General features: G+C 36.5%; 1 protein-coding gene across 1 annotated transcript in view; it reads right to left on the bottom strand.

The window, feature by feature from the left end:
• Positions 1–14379, bottom strand: part of clcn1b (chloride channel, voltage-sensitive 1b) — a 30610-nt gene that overhangs the window by 1786 nt on the left and 14445 nt on the right. The window contains exons 5-21 of the mRNA XM_016558474.1: positions 13430–13563; positions 13144–13221; positions 11013–11091; positions 9503–9628; positions 8802–8886; positions 8172–8273; positions 7901–7985; positions 5895–6050; positions 5733–5802; positions 4581–4691; positions 4211–4424; positions 3881–4014; positions 2510–2691; positions 2209–2290; positions 1915–1991; positions 579–623; positions 334–438 (exon numbers count right to left, since the gene is read on the bottom strand). Coding sequence (XP_016413960.1) covers positions 334–438; positions 579–623; positions 1915–1991; positions 2209–2290; positions 2510–2691; positions 3881–4014; positions 4211–4424; positions 4581–4691; positions 5733–5802; positions 5895–6050; positions 7901–7985; positions 8172–8273; positions 8802–8886; positions 9503–9628; positions 11013–11091; positions 13144–13221; positions 13430–13563 — 1865 coding nt within the window. The remainder of the gene's footprint in view (positions 1–333; positions 439–578; positions 624–1914; positions 1992–2208; positions 2291–2509; positions 2692–3880; positions 4015–4210; positions 4425–4580; positions 4692–5732; positions 5803–5894; positions 6051–7900; positions 7986–8171; positions 8274–8801; positions 8887–9502; positions 9629–11012; positions 11092–13143; positions 13222–13429; positions 13564–14379) is intronic.

Here is a 14379-nt window from a genome sequence, read left to right as displayed (position 1 = left end):
TATTATATATATATATATATATATATATATATATATAATTTCTTTATTATTATTATTAATAATATTAATATCATTATATGAATGCAGAATACAATACTGTAATTTTTTTTAATTTGAAAAATATATTAACATATAAACACCAGAATGCAGGGTATAATGGTGCTGTTTTTATCGAAAAACACATTTCCCTGAGGGCATGAAATAAGGAGTGCTTTGGACTGACATTCAAATACAGATAGATAAAAGACTAAATCATGATTCACTTGGAAAGACATAAATCCTCAATATAATACACAGTATTTCATGTGTGATCTCAGTCGGATTTTGGATTACCTTATGCAAAGATGTTCTCTCCACCAGCTGAAAAGGTGAGGGGTCAACACGGATCTGATCAATGTCAATCGGCTTTTCCAGCTCTTCCTCTTCCCAGGCTTTGATCTGAACACCCCAATACAACATAATCAGGGTCCTAAAGTCACTGCGAGTGACTGACAGCTCACAGACAGCTTTGGGTCTGATGTGCTAATTGTAGCCGACTGTCTGAACTGCAGTGAAAATAAATCAATTCATCACCCTACCTCTTCAGGAGTCATGTTATCAACTACAGGAGGAGCTGCAGGGCTCTACAGAGAGAGGAATGAGAGGGAGACAGAGGGTCAGAAGTAGTACACGAATGTTTGGAGGATAACATCATAATTCACTCAAAATAACCCTGTAAATTTTTTATCCTGTTTTGCGACTCCACCTGCCCTACACAGCGTGTTTGACACCACCTGCTGGTGCGAGCTGATAACTGAAATTGTGATCTCATGGACTGGAAAGTGAAAAGACAAAATGTGTCACAACCAGCTTTTAAAACACAAGAATCTAAAAATGTGAGATTTCTCTCGATTTACAGTTAAAATATGCCAGCTTCAACAATAAACAGAAATTGCTAAAGAAAACTTTTATATGGAAAAACAGAATCAAAAGTAAAAAGCAATTGATTTTAGTTACTAGGGGCAACGGTTTTTGCATGAAAATTATGACACTAACTAAATATCATAAGCCTATAATTTTAGGCAATTACATAATTGGCTTAGCAGATACATATTCAATTTCAAATTTTTTATTTTTGCTGGTGTATTATTTTGTATTAGTATTATTTTTAAAGTAATACGAAAATAAAACTTGCACTGTCAGAGGCAACGGTTTTTGCATGAAAATTATGACACTAACTAAATATCATAAGCCTATAATTTTAGGCAATTACATAATTGGCTTAGCAGATACATTCAATTTCAAATTTTTTATTTTTGCTGGTGTATTATCTTGTATTAGTATTATTTTTAAAGTAATACGAAAATAAAACTTGCACTGTCAGGCTTCAGAACAAGAACTGAACTTTTGATAATACATTTATTTTGATGCAAAATGTACGTATCACCCAGCTCTTTATATAAAGTTGCATATATAAGTATGTCCAACTTTATCTGTATTGTCACAAAATGCAAACTATATTATTGGCCAGCTCTAATCTGCTAAATGCGACTATAAAGCATGAAGACATTAAGACATAATAAACATTGTCTGTGAAGCTGCTTTGAAACAATGTGTACTGTAAACAACAGTATATAAACAAATTTACCTTCAATATAATTCATATAAAATCAAAAAAATAAAATCGTCTGTGCATTCGTCTGCGCAAAGATTTATCAAAACTCCTGCCATAACCATGTACTGTATAGCCAATAAACTTGTTGGTCCATTACAGTACACAAGATTTTATTTGTTTTTACAAAATGAGGGATATGAGATAATTAAAAGCATGTCGTAGATGATTTCCTAGTTTTAAACTCATACACTCATGTTAACTCCACTCATGTCTTCAGTAAGTTACACTGTCCTAGTAAATGACAATCTAAAAAAACACACCTCTGGTTCAGTCTGCCCTGATGAGGAAGACGAGGAGAAAAGACGATGAAGCGTCCTCCTCACGGACTGCAGGGCACCTGTTATGATTTGAAGAACACCGCTTCAATTTAAACAAGCCAACTTTGATATGAGACACTTCTACTGGTGAACATTTAGCTGGAATGAATGAGCTTGAATTGGTTTCGTGAATACATTCTAACACAAGGTCTATATGCTGAATTGGTGTAGAGCTGGATACTGATCAGCTAGAACCTTTAAGAATGTGTTGCCAGGTAACAACACATATAAACTTACCAGATGTGGTGTGATTAGTGGAGATGTCTGTGGTTTTGGTGGACCCCAGTGGGCCGTTACACTCTTCAGAGACTCTGTTACCCTGTTAATCATTTTAGTAACAGTGTAAGATTAGTACACTCAAATAATTTGCTTGATTTTCAGAAAATAACATTTATTTGGCATAAAGCTCTGCGTATTGATGTCAGATCAGAGAACTTCAAATCTGCCTCTGAGCAAAACAAAAAGAGAACAAAGATGTTCTCTTAGGGGTTTTTCTGGGAAAAACAGTGTGTGATAATACTTGTGGAGCTCTTCTCACCTTGTCTCCATTCTCCTCTCCAACCTCCTCATCCACAAAGGCGAAGGACTCCCAGTTGACCTGTGACCCTGGGCTGGAAACGCCCTCACCTCGGTTATAAACCCGCCTCTCGGCTGAGAGCCACCAATCCGAGGCGGCCTGAAGTTCACATCTCTCAATGGAGCCCAATAGAATCATTGACTCTGGGCGTGGGAAAATAATTGACTTTTTTTTTTCTTTTCTTTAAATTTCACATTTTTGCCAAAAGGAATCATCACACACCTACACATGTTAGACAATCTTTCTAAAAAGCATATATTAACTAGCTTTTGAACTTACAGCACTTCAAGTTAAGCCATTCTTAGAAAAGAAAAAGATTCAAATATTTTTTTCTATAGGTCTATCATAATGCGTGCGGTAACAAGATGTCTTTGGTAAACCAGTTTCACCAGAAAGACCATGCTGGTTGACTAGCTTAACCAGTTTAATTTTGCTGATGAGCAGTGTGGCTATGGTACAGAAGCTGTTTCCGTGTCATTTAAAAAAAAGCTATTGTAAATATATCTCTCATAATTGCAATTATGTTTCCCGTAATTGCAATTTTATTTCTCACAATGTGACTTTATATTTAACAACTGTGACAATTTCTCATAATTGCTCATAATTCTCATAATTGCTCTAATAATATGACTATTTATTATTTTTAACTTTACCTCATAATTACCTTTATTTTGTACTCTTTGATGAAAATGGGCTTCTATAATATATTTTGCAGTGTGACTTTATATCTCATTGTTGCGACTGTTTTCTCATAACTGTGTCTTTATTTCTCTCAATTGTGACTGTATATCTCACAATGTAACTTTATTTCTTGCAATGTAACTTTATATCTCACAATTGTAACCATCTCTCTTAATTGTGACTATTTTTCATGATTGAAACTTTATATCTTTCGATTTGACTATACAGCATAACAGAGAATTTAATTGTGTTTTTTTTTTTTTTTTGTAAATGTGACTATTTTTTCATAATCTGACTATTTATTATTAACTTCGTCTCACAGTTACCTTTTTTATTTTTTACTCTGAGACAGAAATGGGTTTCCGTACTATATCTTGCAGAGTGAATTAATATCTCACAATTGCAACAGCTTCTCGTAATTACTAAATTTGAATAATTAACTGTAACTGTGACTTTTTTTGTAATTGTGACTTTACTTCTCACAAAGTGACTATTTATTATTTTGAACACACAATTATCACAGTTTTTTTTACTAGAAACAGGTCTTCAACCATCTTAAATAGGAAATTCACACTGGTATAAACTGGTCTTTTCAATAGGAAATATAATCTGCAATATGACTACAAAGTGGTTTGTTCACCCAACACAGACCTTTGGAGTCGACGAGCGGGATGGTTTTGAGAGACGTGGACTCCAGGAGATCATTCAGCTCTCTGTAAGTGGACTGAGGTGACAGAAACTTTATTTTCTTCACCATGATGTCCTCCACAAAGATATTATATTTACTGCCATGCAGAGAAAGAGAGAGAGATTTTATGTCAAAATAGTTTCTTTTAATTTTTTCATTACAAAACCATCAAATAAACCTCTAAAGTAGTTATATTGTTTGAAGGGAAAAGAGGTCAAAGATACTATCATCAATTCAGATCCGATATATCACATCTAAAACTACACCAGTCTCTAGAGATCTGGTAGTGGTACCTGATGTGGCCAATGCCGAGCTCTGGAAGATAGGGCAGCTTTTTGACCTGAATGATGGAGTCATAAAGAGAAGGCTGTAGACCCTGTGCCACCATGTTGGCGAGAATCACGGCCACCATCATGGGCAGGATGTGCGAGATTTGACCCGTCAGTTCAAAACAGATGACTGCTGTTGAAACTGTGTGTGTGACTGCTCCTGTCATAGCTGCTGCCCCTACACACACACACAAACACACACAGGGAGAAGCAGGGGGTCAGATGCAGAAAATTTGAAAGGGGAAGCATACGAGAAGTATAAATCTGCTACTTTAAGAGTAAAACTGGATTTTAGGGGTGTGAAGGATTGGCTGGAAGGGGAATTTTTGCAGACCTATCACTGCGTAGCCTCCAGGCAGGATTTGGTACACGATCCCATCAAACAGAATTCCATTCGGAAACAGCGTGGCCATAATCTCACCCACCAAACGGCCAAATGCTGCTCCTGCTTGTTTCAGAAACATTATCATATTATTTCAGTCACATTACAATTAAAAATAATATATATGTGTCTCATTATGTAATTATTTTTACCCTGCAAAGCCTACCATATCACATTTGCTATGCGAGTTTCTAAGGCCTTTAAATTAACATGATCAAAACTTTGCTGAAAAACCTGTTGTACGCAATCTTTCACATGCCTTCTGTTGTCTGATTGATAGTTAGCAATTGAAAGCTTTTAGTATAGTTTTTAGATTTATCATTCTAAAAATGATATTTTGATGTGATCTTTACAGACTTTCGTGAAGTAAACGCAGAATATATTTTATATTGTCAGTAATATTACAAGATAAACACTTACTGGACTAAAGCAACTTAGGTTTACTTGATTATCCATACACCATTTTTAGAAAAATAATTTCAAAATGTTTGTATCAAATAGGATATGTCAGGCTTTTGGGAAATGTTTATTTTTACACATCTCACTCATCATTGTATTGCATTCAATTATGATTTGCATTGTTGTATTGCATTTAAAAATCTTCTTACTAATTTACTGTTATTATTAGAAGATATAGTGTGAAAACTGATATTTATATGCATTTTATGTAAGCAGTCTGCTATACTGTTATAAAGATCTGATTTACATTACAAGCTATCAGAACTGCATCTTACTTTTGGCCAAATAAATATCAGCAACTGCACTAAATTGCATAATTTTGCTCAGTTTTGGCCCTCTGAATAAAATTGAGATGTTTTTTCCTCCTTGAGCATGAGCGCCATATTCTCCTATATCAAGCTATGTGAGACATAAATGCCTGATATTGGGCAAAAGTATGAACTTTTCACATGTCAAGCTTCACAGGATTAATATTATACTAGCCATACCCACTAAATATTTGGTAACACATAAAAGCTTGCATCAGGACTTTGAATATATGGACACTGAGATGTAAACAACATGATACATCCAATATAATAACCAAAATTAATTGCTAGGTCTCAGAAAGTTGCATGACATGCTAATCAAAAAAGAATGACTGACCCAATATAAAAACAGGCATGAAAGCTCCAGAAGGGACTGGCATTGTAGTAGAGACTGCTGACATCCAGAACTGTGCGAACGGGAGATCAAAAGGAAATTAGCATTTACACAGCATACATTATGAAATTTGGTCACAGAAATCTTTCTACAACAAGCCAGCACCTTCATGACGAAGAAGAGGAGAAGGATGACGAAGACGCTGACTTGTGGGTGGAGCCAGGCAGCAGAGTGACCCAATCCGGGTGGAGCCGGTGAACCCCAGATCTTTGTCCAAGTGAAGTTATCAAACAGTGAATTAATGCACTCTCTTGGCATCAGCTGTGTGACAAAAGAGAAACAGAGACTCCACATATTAAAAGACTTCCAAAGGACTCATTCATGACGTAGCAGTGAAGGGAAACAGCAGCTGCCTTGTGAGTCTCAAGCAGCTCTTTAATGACAGTGTTACGCTTCAATAAACTAGCTAATCTAGGCTAAACGTTACAATGCTCGTTACAATGAAGTAGCCATATTCAGAACGTGAAAACCTACAGTGGTGTAGGAACTGGTGTTTCTCAAAAATTAAAAGTGCACTCAGTCATTTAAAAAAACAAACAAATGAAAAGCAATTTCTGGAAATATCAGTAATATGATAAATACTCACATGAGATGAATAATAAAAAAAGCTGCTTAATTCTACATGGAGTGAGTCACCCCCATTTGGATGCCACCATGTTGAGGTCACATGACCAGACGTTTTAAACATGTCAAGAATTACTCATGATTACAGAGACACACACATGACATGCAGGGATAGATAATAATAATACACTGTAGATAATAATAATAATGATGATAATAATACTCTGTAGATAATAATAATAATAATGTTTATTTTATAAAGCACTTTTAGCCAGTTCTTTACACAACGTAAACATAAAAGCACATATAAACGATCAAACCAAACAATATAACAAGCACAATGTGCATACATAAACAGACACAATAACAACTAAATCAGTCAACTTCAAAGTGCAACCGCAAGCACATCAATGGAAAAGAACAAAACAAACATGTTTTTTTGTGAAGTTCACCAAACAAACTACGTGTCAATATAAAAAAAAAACTACTAAGATAAACAAGTGAAACATAGGAAAACCTGAGTGCACTTTTAAAAGATTAGTTTTAAACGAAATAATTCAGTGCATGCTCAAAGGTTGTTTTTTAAAACAGCAGCTGCCTTGTGAGTCTCAAGCAGCTCTTTAATGACAGTGTTACGCTTCAATAAACTAGCTAATCTAGGCTAAACGTTACAATGCTCGTTACAATGAAGTAGCCATATTCAGAACGTGAAAACCTACAGTGGTGTAGGAACTGGTGTTTCTCAAAAATTAAAAGTGCACTCAGTCATTTAAAAAAACAAACAAATGAAAAGCAATTTCTGGAAATATCAGTAATATGATAAATACTCACATGAGATGAATAATAAAAAAAGCTGCTTAATTCTACATGGAGTGAGTCACCCCCATTTGGATGCCACCATGTTGAGGTCACATGACCAGACGTTTTAAACATGTCAAGAATTACTCATGATTACAGAGACACACACATGACATGCAGGGATAGATAATAATAATACACTGTAGATAATAATAATAATGATGATAATAATACTCTGTAGATAATAATAATAATAATGTTTATTTTATAAAGCACTTTTAGCCAGTTCTTTACACAACGTAAACATAAAAGCACATATAAACGATCAAACCAAACAATATAACAAGCACAATGTGCATACATAAACAGACACAATAACAACTAAATCAGTCAACTTCAAAGTGCAACCGCAAGCACATCAATGGAAAAGAACAAAACAAACATGTTTTTTTGTGAAGTTCACCAAACAAACTACGTGTCAATATAAAAAAAAAACTACTAAGATAAACAAGTGAAACATAGGAAAACCTGAGTGCACTTTTAAAAGATTAGTTTTAAACGAAATAATTCAGTGCATGCTCAAAGGTTGTTTTTTAAATTTGGCTCTTGCAGCCACAACACATTAACAAACAAACAAACAAACAAACAAACAAAAAAAAAGGCTTCTCAACTGGTTAAGTCTCAGTAACACTGCTCTGTGGATGTCTACTTAAAATGCAAGTGTATAGTATATCCAAGCAAATACACACCTCTCCAGCCATGAACTGGCCGAACCCAGGAGGAAATGTGAAGGAGGCTATAATTAGTGTCACAGCACCAGGGTAAATCAAGCGGCTACAACAAATAAACACAAACAGACGTAATTGAAATGGTGAAATGGTGTATTATCCTGATATTTTGATACTATTAATGTCATTGTCAATGTCATATGCAATACAAGTAAAATAATAGAATAATAAATTAATTTTAAAGCTAAAATTGGTTTATGAAAAGTTTACTCATATGTAAATGGTGACTTGCTGTTTTGTGAGGAAGCGCTTAAGAGCCGTCGGTCTCCTCATGATCAGAACAACTTGTCTGTTCAGATAGACAAAGAACGCCCCTAGAAACCCACATGAGATCCTACAAACACACACACAAATTTAGAAACATCAGCCAGAAAAATTGTGAAATCTATTTGAAGATACAACATTATATGGGGCAGTCGTGGCCTAATGGTTAGAGAGTCGGACTTGTAACCCAAAGGTCGAGGATTCGAGTCTCAGGTCCAGCAGGAATTGTAGGTGGGGGAGTGAATGTACAGCGCTCTCTTCCACCCTCAATACCACGACTGAGGTGAGACACTTGAGCAAGGCACCGAACCCCCAACTGCTCCCCGGGCACTGCAGCAATATGGCTGCCCACTGCTCCAGGTGTGTGTGTGTGTGTGTGTTCACTACTGACTACTGTGTGTGCACTTGGATGGGTTAAATGCAGAGCACAAATTCCGAGTATGGGACACCATACTTGGCTACACGTCACATCACTTTCACTTTATATATACAGCTACATTTATGGTAAACAATCTTTTTTAGGTGCATATACACATAATGAATCAATAACTGCACATACTGTACATGCACGTACATAGACACACACTAACCCACACACCCAATTATTGCAAAAGCTGGCAGTTCCTGCAGGTCAAAGGGGAAGTCCATACGAAAGTTTGTACGAAACAGTGCTGTAATCGTAACTGTGGGAAAAAACAAATATGTTTTAGTCTTTAAGCAAAATCGCTGTTGTTCTGAATATCATTACTACACTAAGTATGCTTGTGTAATATTACTTTTATACAACAGTTCAATAAACATTAAGTTAATATTAAGCAGACACAATATTGACACTTTGTCTATTTTTTTCCTCCAATGAAAATACTTAAAAATGAAGGTAAAGCAGGATGAAATGTTGTGTGTCAACAATGGTGTCTGTTTACTGAAATAAACACTATTATACGGAATGAAATAACTGAGTGAATTATTCAGTGACTCACTCTTCTACTGCTGTAACAATGTAACCTACAAAATAAGTCACTGAAAAATACCCACCACTAATAAACAGACTGAAAGCCTGTCTGAAACATGCACACAAGCAGACTGATAGAAAGAGTGAAAAGTCTTATTGTTGTTGGACTGTACATCAGCACTTTTGGAACATTGCTCAGCTGATCAAAACTGACGACCGGAACTAAATGTTGTATAATGTATTTAATTTATAGAGATCAGTAAGCAGTGGACAGCTTGACATCTAGCATGAAATTAATTTATTATTAATTTATCATATCTGCTGGTGTGTGTGTGTGTGTGTCTCACCAGAATCTTTGTTCCACACTGACAGTACTCGGAATATGAAGGCACTGAATGTGGCAGCGAAATATCCTCTCCAGTAATTCCTCACTGCAAAATATGTCGACGTGACCTCAATACTGAACAACACACCTGAGAGATAGTGAGGAGCAAAAATAATATAAAATAAAAAAAGAAAGTTAAATAACAGCTGAGAAAGCAATTTAGAAACAGAACATAAGAGTGGAAGAGAGGTGAATAGTAATAACAAAAACAAATAATAATAGTTTTAAAAAAAAGTAAATAAATACTAAATTAATAAATAAATAGATTAATAATAAATAATTTTTAAAATATTGCAAACACTCTCCCCATCTGCTATTGGTCAGTCAAACAGATAGCCCCGCCCCAAACTCACTCCATTGGTTGAGACAGTATTGCTGTGTCGGACTGGTTAGGAGGCACAAACAAACCACCACAGTCATGGAAAGCAACACATTTGGCTTCCAGAAGTAAAAATCTCAATCATTGTATCAGGTGTATTTTAATGACAACTTGTAAACCTTTAAAGACAGACCTACTCTGCACTATGAGGTTGTTAATTAACTGTCCCTGGTTTTGTTGAAGCTATCAGTCCGCACTATTTCAACTTATTTCTTAAATAATGTTGTTTAACCGTGGAATTCCTGGTGAAAAACAACATTGGTCATGATTCTGTAAAGAAATCCAACAAGTAAATCATCCGCAAAGAGCACTTCTGCACCTGACCATTCCCATGAAACGCAGAGAATGACATAATATGACGTCAATCTCCCTACACTCTACTTCCCACTGCTCTCAAACTGCATATTTTGCAATAAACAAAAAAAAAAATTTTTTTTTATATATAACCACCATCTTTAAATCAATAGATTTGTTTTAAATTTGATTATGTCATTTACAATGCTTCATGGGATTGAAGTTCTTTCAAAGTTTGTAATGTGATTCACCTTGTAGCTAGTTAGTTTGGTTCATAACTTATAGCTCTTTAACAAAGACTTTTTTTTTTAAAATCCCTATGGCAAAAATACTTCTGGAACCAAGGCCGCTGAAAAACTGCACTTTAAAATAATGATAATTTTATAATAGTAATAATAAGAGAAACATTACTGCTAAAGTGTTTACACTCAAATCAACTGGCCAGCGGCTTACAGTTCTCTTCTGGATATTAAGCTTTTCAAAAGTATTTTATCAGTATTTTATACTTCATGAGAGAATTAAGTAAGCTTAAAAGAATTTACATTCACACACAAACACTTGTCGAAATCCACATGCACTCTCTAAAAGTACTTCAAATGTTCTGGCTCTTTATCATGCTCTCCTCATAGAGAACACACTGTTTAAGATACATAAAACATGCACAGCATATGAATTTATAACACACGGGTGCTTTTAACTATGAAGTGTTGACGAGGTTAATTATTCAGCAGGCGTCAAGCTGAAAAAGAAGGAAGAGGAACTGAAAACTACAGGGATAGAAAGAATGAGAGATTTTTACCTCCAAGGGGAGTCCCAAAACAGCAGCCCACCCCAACAGCACATCCTACTGTCAATATGTCTGTGTAACCATAGGGGTTCTACTGACACCAAGACAGAAGAGAGAGGAAGAGAGAGAGGGAGTTTGAGGTGAAGGCAGAAAGGAGAACGAGGGAGTTAGAGGGGAGGGAGATGAGGGGATGTAAAGAGAAGAATAGATTAGGAATGTCAGCGGGTACATTGCGTGGGAGGGAGAGAGAAGAAGAAAGAGTAGAGCCGAATGGAAGGAGAAATAAAGGGAATGATGGATAAAGAGAAGCAAAGGAAAAACAAAAGGATTATGTGTATACACAATTGTGAGGATTCGTTCAATGTGGCAAAGAAAGGCAAACCAAAGCTTTACACACATACCAACTAAGCATAAACACACTAAAAAGAGAAAGGAGATGAGAAGGACAAACATCATGTTGTGAAGTACTGTGTACAGTGAGTATAAATGGCACAATGCAATGCATGCTGGGTAAAAGTGGGCGTGACTTGCCTCCCACTGGGGCAGCGAAACAGGTGGCCACTCCCACTGCACAGGCACACACCAGCAGATCCTGAACATGGGCACTATTCTGGGTCATTTGGGTGGGGTTAAAATAACAGCGTCAGGACACACATTCAAGACACATGCAAAAAATACCATCACTATTAATACAGACAGACGAAAATAATAAGGTGTTATAGGGGAGAGACAATGAGACAGGGATAAAAAGAGAATACAGGGAATGAGACGAGAGAAATATGCAATTAGTATGACTAGCATTTATTTTAATTCATAAACATTAGACACACACAATTTTGTAACATTAAACTGAGTATAACATTCAAAAGCTCATCATAAGTTCATCATAATCCTTAACTGTTAATCAGAGACAGGTTTTGGCATCTGTCTACTCATAAAATAACTTGTGATGGCTGTGGTGTGGAGTGGGAATTTATATGCCAATGAGAGGTAACTTGATCCTAGATCAGCAATTAAGGTCAGCAGCTTCTGAAGAGTTACTCACACGCTCGTGCCACACACACACACAGGCGAACGGGCTCACAGGGACTGATTTTTACCTCATACACACCGGTGAAGATGGACATGACCCTGCTCAGCACTGCCGCACATATACTGGCAATATGCACAAAAGGACCCTGAGGAGTTAATGGAGGTTATGAATCAATAAAACTGCAGCAGATGAACAATCTATGAGGAGAGTTTATGTAACTAAATTCATTTCTCTGAATCCAACAAAGAGCCGCAATTAGTGATGCAACCAGTTAGCAAGATAACTGAACTAATGGATGAACAGAACTGAAGATTTGAAAAATAGATAGATAGATAGATAGATAGATCCACCTCCTTGCCGATGGGCATACCACTGCCTAGCCCAGCCGTAAGACCGATGACTTTAGCCACAAATGCCTTGAGCGTCAGATACTCCTTTAACACCACACCTCTGAGAATGGTCTTGAGCTCAGGGATCCCAGAGCCTGAGGGACAGAGAAAAGATTTTCAAGAGAGAGGGAGCGATGCGTATGAAATTAATCCATAAAACACAAACACAATTTCACACAGAGTGTAGATCTTGTCACACTGATCATAAAAGAAGAAAAAAGATTGGCATGTGTCCTCTAGTCTGATGTGGAGCATATGAGAAAGCTATCAAAACAATTGTGCTGTGCAGAGGTGAGAGAAAGGAAGAGAAAACGAGGTCGTGATGATCACATCTTGAAAAGAGGGCAGGAAGATTTGAAGTGTTGTGGGTAGGGGTGTGCGATATTGACAAAAATAATATCTTGATATTTTCTGTGATTTTATCGATAACGATAGTTAGATGATATTTTGCTGAGTGTGTTATTGTGCTGGTATCTTAAGGACTGCCGTGGACAGCTGACTCCTAATGTTTTTGATATTCTTTATATTCTGTGTGGTGGTCAGTTCACACTGAGAGAAATTAATCTTTTCCAATATGAGTTTAAATTAATTTTTACCTTTTAATGGGCATGTTTACCTTTTTCTAAAAGTAATTAAGGTCAGCAGCTTCTTAAGAGTTACTCACACGCTCGTGCCACACACACACACACAGGCGAACGGGCTCACAGGGACTGATTTTTACCTCATACACACCGGTGAAGATGGACATGACCCTGCTCAGCACTGCCGCACATATACTGGCAATATGCACGAAAGGACCCTGAGGATATAATGCAGGTTATTAATCAATAAACAGCAGCAGATGAACAATGTACTGTGTCTAGAGTTTATGTAACAAAATTAATTTCCTCTGAATCCAACAAAGAGCCGCAATTAGTGATGCAACCAGTTAGCAAGATAACTGAACTAATGGATGAACAGAACTGAAGATTTGAAAAATAGATAGATAGATAGATAGATAGATCCACCTCCTTGCCGATGGGCATACCACTGCCTAGCCCAGCCGTAAGACCGATGACTTTAGCCACAAATGCCTTGAGCGTCAGATACTCCTTTAACACCACACCTCTGAGAATGGTCTTGAGCTCAGGGATCCCAGAGCCTGAGGGACAGAGAAAAGATTTTCAAGAGAGAGGGAGCGATGCGTATGAAATTAATCCATAAAACACAAACACAATTTCACACAGAGTGTAGATCTTGTCACACTGATCATAAAAGAAGAAAAAAGATTGGCATGTGTCCTCTAGTCTGATGTGGAGCATATGAGAAAGCTATCAAAACAATTGTGCTGTGCAGAGGTGAGAGAAAGGAAGAGAAAACGAGGTCGTGATGATCACATCTTGAAAAGAGGGCAGGAAGATTTGAAGTGTTGTGGGTAGGGGTGTGCGATATTGACAAAAATAATATCTTGATATTTTCTGTGATTTTATCGATAAGACTCCTAAAGTTTTTGATATTCTTCATATTCTGTGTGGTGGTCAGTTCACACTGAGAGAAATTAATCTTTTCCAATATGAGTTTAAATTAATTTTTACCTTTTAATGGGCATGTTTACCTTTTTCTAAAAGTGTGCTTTATCTTTTGAGTCAAATTCTTACATTTAATCAGTGAATTAGAATAATAAGACATTTGGGCTACCAAGCAAATGAAATCAGTATCAATAAAATTAATCTTTGCAGGAAACACAGAAGCTGTGTCTGAAGTGGCATTTAGAAGTATTTACACACTACTGTTTAGTGCAGGACATGAATGCTTAAACCTGCAGTTACAAATACATAAAAAAAAATTTGATATATGTGACGAGTGGGGGCGGGGCCGAGAGCCGTGGGAATGGAGCGAGGCCAGTGGAGTAATTGCTAATGTGCGACACCTGCGCCACTCACCGGTCTCGAGTCTCACGGAGGAGCTCCGGAAGGAT

The sequence above is a fragment of the Sinocyclocheilus rhinocerous genome, unplaced genomic scaffold, assembly GCF_001515625.1.
Source record: "Sinocyclocheilus rhinocerous isolate Xijiao unplaced genomic scaffold, SAMN03320098_v1.1 scaffold498, whole genome shotgun sequence".
Classification (NCBI taxonomy): Eukaryota; Metazoa; Chordata; class Actinopteri; order Cypriniformes; family Cyprinidae; genus Sinocyclocheilus; species Sinocyclocheilus rhinocerous.
The sequence above is the reverse complement of the archived record's forward strand: the minus strand, read 5'-3'. Positions and strand labels throughout refer to the sequence as shown.